Source organism: Centruroides sculpturatus, unplaced genomic scaffold, assembly GCF_000671375.1.
Source record: "Centruroides sculpturatus isolate CEXI.00-Female unplaced genomic scaffold, Cexi_2.0 scaffold281, whole genome shotgun sequence".
In the NCBI taxonomy this organism is placed as follows: Eukaryota; Metazoa; Arthropoda; class Arachnida; order Scorpiones; family Buthidae; genus Centruroides; species Centruroides sculpturatus.
In genome coordinates, this window is record NW_019384696.1 from 110,257 (window position 1) to 116,256 (window position 6,000).

General features: G+C 26.8%; 1 protein-coding gene across 1 annotated transcript in view; it reads left to right on the forward strand.

The window, feature by feature from the left end:
* LOC111627442 (calcyphosin-like protein) overlaps positions 1 to 6,000 on the forward strand; it is a 33,513-nt gene that overhangs the window by 23,480 nt on the left and 4,033 nt on the right. Inside the window, exon 2 of the mRNA XM_023371008.1 lies at positions 5,349 to 5,503. Coding sequence (XP_023226776.1) covers positions 5,355 to 5,503 — 149 coding nt within the window. The 5' untranslated portion in view covers positions 5,349 to 5,354. The remainder of the gene's footprint in view (positions 1 to 5,348; positions 5,504 to 6,000) is intronic.

The window sequence follows — 6,000 nt, forward strand, 5'->3', positions numbered from 1 at the left end:
AACAATTAAACGAACGAAATTAAAACCATGACAATAAGAAGACAGACACATCAATAATCTTTACATAATTGCAAACTAATAATTTCAATTATTTAAACTATTTAAAGCATTTGTAAAATTAACAATAGTTTTTCATATTTTAATAGACGTAAATAATTTAATATCATTTGCTTATATTAAAATATGAACCGAAGGAAATGATGTTTAGTAAAAACGAATCAAATTATTGATTAAAAATATTAAATAAAACAGAAATAAGAAAAAGAATCAATTTTTAAATGCGTTATTAACTCAATATAGATTAAATGCTTATATTTTCTGGCCACTAACATTCTCTCTTTTAAAAGTTTTTTTTTTATAAAAAATAAATTGTTTTCTATAAGATGAATAAATTCATATTAGTATACCAGACTCTACCTTATTACTTTCTGTTCAAAATAAATTAACGATAAATTAAATATAACTTAAAAAGCAAAATTGAAAAGTTTCTATAACGTTTTAGTTTATTTTCTTGGCGTGTCACCTCTTTTTTGGCACAAATCCTATGGCCTAAATATTAATTAATATTCTTTCTTATAAATACTAATTTATTTTCTATTCTATATTCAGAATTTTGGACAAATTGAAACTTTTTTCTTCATTTTCTAAAAACCAATAACAGGCAATCAAATATACTTTATACCCGGAAAAACTGAATTATTTTTTATATATAAACGTTTTTCAAATGATAAAACGTTTCTTCACGTACAGTACTTCACATCAGTGAAGTACTGTACGTGAAGAAAGAGTTTAAGTCATAATACAAGGGGGTAAAATACTGATTTATTAACATCGATTACGATTAAGATGAATTTAGTCGAGGTTGACAGCTTCAATTATATTGATCTTTTCTGTTGAAAACATTCTTCTTCTTCAAGCATCATTAGAAAATAATGAATGTAATAATAGTTATGGAAAGAAAAATCGAACCATACAGATATAATGGAGAAAACATTCTTACTAATAAAATGGCTAAAACATTAAGAAAAAGACAAACATAATGATTAAAAATATTTAAAAAAAGGATGAAAAAGATATTTTTTTAGTAATTTATATATGTTGTTTTAAAGATTTGTTTTATCTTCAAGCCAATTTACTGTTACTTCTGAGCTGGTCTGTGAAAAAGATAAAAAGAATAGACTCGAAAAATTATATTTTTATGCAAGTTCTCTAAAGCTTCAAATGAAGACAATCCTGGGTTATGTCGTTTTTATGCAAATAATGTATGAATTTAGAAAGTGTTTCTTAAAATGTCTATAATTAATTATATAAAAAGAATTTTAAACACGAAATGCATCAAACAAACCTATAGATATATAGCCTATTCGCAACCCATGCATTCAGTCGCGTACTACATTAATGCATCAATATTGTAATACGTTAATGTTTTATTCAATTTGGCTTCAAATTTATTACAATTTAAAAAATAGGCGGAAGATATTTCCCGCATATTTTTTAAATCGTAATACTTTTGATTCTGTGAAAATTTTTCTATGACCCAATAAATCTAGTGATAAGATATCAAAAAATAGCACAAATAAGGCTTGGTCTTATAAGTTTACATAATTATGTATTACTAGAAAAGAGTAGTAATAAAGGTTTTAATTTGCTTAATTAATATGTATTATTCAAATCATGAATTATATAATTCGAGAGATTCTTTTAATAACTTTATTTAGTTTTAAAGTAATGTCGGTACGTTATCAAAAAAGAAAGAAAGAAAAACAGAAATTGGTTTCTTTCAACTTTATAGGCCTATTACTGGTTAAATTGTGTTTATAAGAAATAACATACTTTTTAATTATCATTTAACAAATTTTTATTCTGTGAGATATTACTTTATGTGCAGCTTCTTTAAAAAATATTTTCATTTAAAAAATTGATTTATTTGTGGCACTGTTTCTAATGACATAATTCAATGGTGTGTAGGCCTATTGTTCATTCAAGTCACATATTAATCTCTTGAATAATGGACTAGTTCGTTGCAACACTTTATATTTTTTACTTTCCCGGCTGTAAAGATATAAAGTAAAAAATATAAAGTACTTTCCCGGCTGTAAAGATCGCCATACTTTCCCGGCTGTTAAACAGCCGGGAAAGTATGGCGATCGGTCAAAAATCGACCCTCCTCCAAGATTTTTGCATTATTGTACTCAGGGGACCTTAAAACGTCGAGAAATGAAAAAAATAGTTTTTTTTTTCTTTATGCATGGATGTTGGTGCGTGGGGAGCACGATTTTGTTCACCTCTTTGAAGCTTAATAACTCCTGTACTTCTGGTCGAAAATTTCTGAAATTATGCATGGAGGTGAGTGTAGTAGGAGGATTGATGCTATTAAATTTTGGTGATTAAAGGTCGAGGGTATGGGGAGATAAAGGGAGTCGTGTGTATTTCCAATAGGGTCGGACTTAATGATGATTTTAATCGTTATTACCATTTATAATTTCTTATAAAACCCATCTCTACTAGGAGTGAAATAAACAGTCATTAACATTTTTCGTTTAGAAATTTGAACCATGTTTTACGATATGTAATATATATCATTATATTATATATATATATGGTCATAAATAGAATATTATACATAAATCAAGATATCCGGGCACGTGAATTACGGATAGGAGCATTATTATTGATTCTACTTGTATAAAGAAAAACAATTAAACGAACGAAATTAAAACCATGACAATAAGAAGACAGACACATCAATAATCTTTACATAATTGCAAACTAATAATTTCAATTATTTAAACTATTTAAAGCATTTGTAAAATTAACAATAGTTTTTCATATTTTAATAGACGTAAATAATTTAATATCATTTGCTTATATTAAAATATGAACCGAAGGAAATGATGTTTAGTAAAAACGAATCAAATTATTGATTAAAAATATTAAATAAAACAGAAATAAGAAAAAGAATCAATTTTTAAATGCGTTATTAACTCAATATAGATTAAATGCTTATATTTTCTGGCCACTAACATTCTCTCTTTTAAAAGTTTTTTTTTTATAAAAAATAAATTGTTTTCTATAAGATGAATAAATTCATATTAGTATACCAGACTCTACCTTATTACTTTCTGTTCAAAATAAATTAACGATAAATTAAATATAACTTAAAAAGCAAAATTGAAAAGTTTCTATAACGTTTTAGTTTATTTTCTTGGCGTGTCACCTCTTTTTTGGCACAAATCCTATGGCCTAAATATTAATTAATATTCTTTCTTATAAATACTAATTTATTTTCTATTCTATATTCAGAATTTTGGACAAATTGAAACTTTTTTCTTCATTTTCTAAAAACCAATAACAGGCAATCAAATATACTTTATACCCGGAAAAACTGAATTATTTTTTATATATAAACGTTTTTCAAATGATAAAATGTATAAATTTAGCACTGATCATCAGTGAAGTACTGTACGTGAAGAAAGAGTTTAAGTCATAATACAAGGGGGTAAAATACTGATTTATTAACATCGATTACGATTAAGATGAATTTAGTCGAGGTTGACAGCTTCAATTATATTGATCTTTTCTGTTGAAAACATTCTTCTTCTTCAAGCATCATTAGAAAATAATGAATGTAATAATAGTTATGGAAAGAAAAATCGAACCATACAGATATAATGGAGNATCTGTGTGACTGTGTTGCTGTAATCTTATACACCAGTGTGATAAGTCCTATTAATAGAAATACACTGTTATGGTGATTGAAAGAATAATTTGTTTAAATTAAGGACATTGATGCATATTAATTAAGTTTCTCTAAGAATTCTTTATTAAACAAATTTGATATTAATATAAAAATACATTGTAAAAATAAAAGCATTAAAGACCAATACGAATACATAATTCTTGTCTTCTCCTGTCGTTCTCTTTCAACATCACAGGAACATGGTGATGTTGAAAGAGAACGACAGGAGAAGACAAGAATTATGTATTTATTAGTCTTTAATATTTTGTATTTTTACAATATAAACGTATTACGTCCTGGATTTTTAGAATTTTTTCTTTACAATGTAATAAATTTGATATTAATTCAGCTATCTACTAGATTTCTAAAAATTTTAAATTAACTTGCAAAATAACACTAAATTCTCAACAAGCTTTCTAAATAATCAATTTTCAATATTAGCAGTATTTGAAGGGGCAACAGCTACGTCACACTGAAAACACTAACCAACGAAGAATATGAAAAATTTTAATCACTTTGAATTCACTAGAATTAATGTTTTATTATTGTATTTTATTAATATTAATAAAGTAGTACAGTAAATATTAGACAAGATTCAAGAATATGTCTATATCACTTATTATTCTTGCCAAAAAAACTAGTCATTGTTTCTTCGATTTTGATAAAAGCTGGAGTCTATGTATCTAAGAAGTAGTATTTTAAAACTTCACCGTTTTAAAATTAATTCACGTTAGTTTTATGTTAATTTTAATTTTAAAATTTAAACGTGGCTTTATTTTTAAAAAGTGAAGGATGATAAATTGATGCCGTGTACAAATTGTAATGTTACACCGAAATTTTCTGGTTTTCTGGTAGTACATCAATTATGTGGAATCATCTTAAATCTAAGCATACCTTGCATTATTGCCAACTAAAAGTCAAAAACGGCAGATAAATACAATGATAACATAATAACAATATTGATTTCTTACAAATGTAAATCCGTTTCTGTAATCCAAAAAAACACACTTTGGTAGACGTATCTCACAGCAATACCAAAAGTGTGTTTTTTTTGAATTACAGAGACGGATTTACATTTGTAATATACCATACAGCAAGCCATTTATATATTAAATAATATTGATTTCATTGCCATTGCAAAACCGATTTTCGATTTTTGCTAAAACTATGGTTTACCGAAATCCAATTTTGTTTCCAGAACTAACATCGAATTACTTAACATTTTTTTTATTGATTTCTGTTTGTGCTATTTTCTATGTGTTCTTTCTATTCGTTCCATCAGTATCACAATTATAGATAAATACACCTTATGATTCGGTAAATTGCATTATTATTATAATTAAATTTCAAATTTTTGCCGTAACGGAAGTTCAGAAACTTAATAAAGATATGGTTTATATTAAATATAATTCTCAAAGTGCCATTTACTTGTAAAGTTCTTATATAAGCCTATCTAATAATGATAATCTTCAGAAAAGTTTCTTTCATATACTCGTATATGATTGAAAACCAGAAAAATTATAGACTACATCATTATTTAAATAGATAACTTTCTGGTGTATTTTAATGTTATATTTATATTAAATAAGTATTTTTTGTTTTGTTACAGAAAAAAATGCCTCGGCCAGTCTCAGCTCAGACCCGAAATGAAAATGTTATGAAACAATGTGCCACTAGAAAATTAGCGATGGTAGTGGATCCAGTAGAGAAATTACGTCTTCTTTGTCTACAAAGAGGTTCTAAAGGTATTCTCGGTATGGGCAGGTAAGCTGTTATAACTACAGGTAACCCTCGGTTTACGCCGGTTCAATTTACGCCGATTCACAATAACGCCGCTGCTCAATTCGCCGTTTCGAGGTGTAATTCCCTGATTTTCTCTATGCTAGACTGATTTTCATTTCAGTGTTGACGTATTTACCGAGCCGCAACGTTGTACATTCGTTAAAACAAAGATTTTTATTAAATATATCAGGTCAGTCCATAAGTTCGTGCGCATTTTTATCTACAAAAAAAGCAACAAAAAATTTTAATTAAATCTTATTTCAATCTATAATGTATTCACCATTATTTTGTACAATTTCTTCCCATCTTGATGGTAGCTTTTTAATCCCGTCTTTGTAAAATGATTTCGGTTTTGAATCAAAATATTCAGAAATAGCCTTTTTTACATTGTTCTCATCCTCAAAAGTTTTTCCTTTTAAAAAATTCTGCAAACTCCGAAAAAGATGATAATCACTGGGAGCAATATCTGGCAAATATGG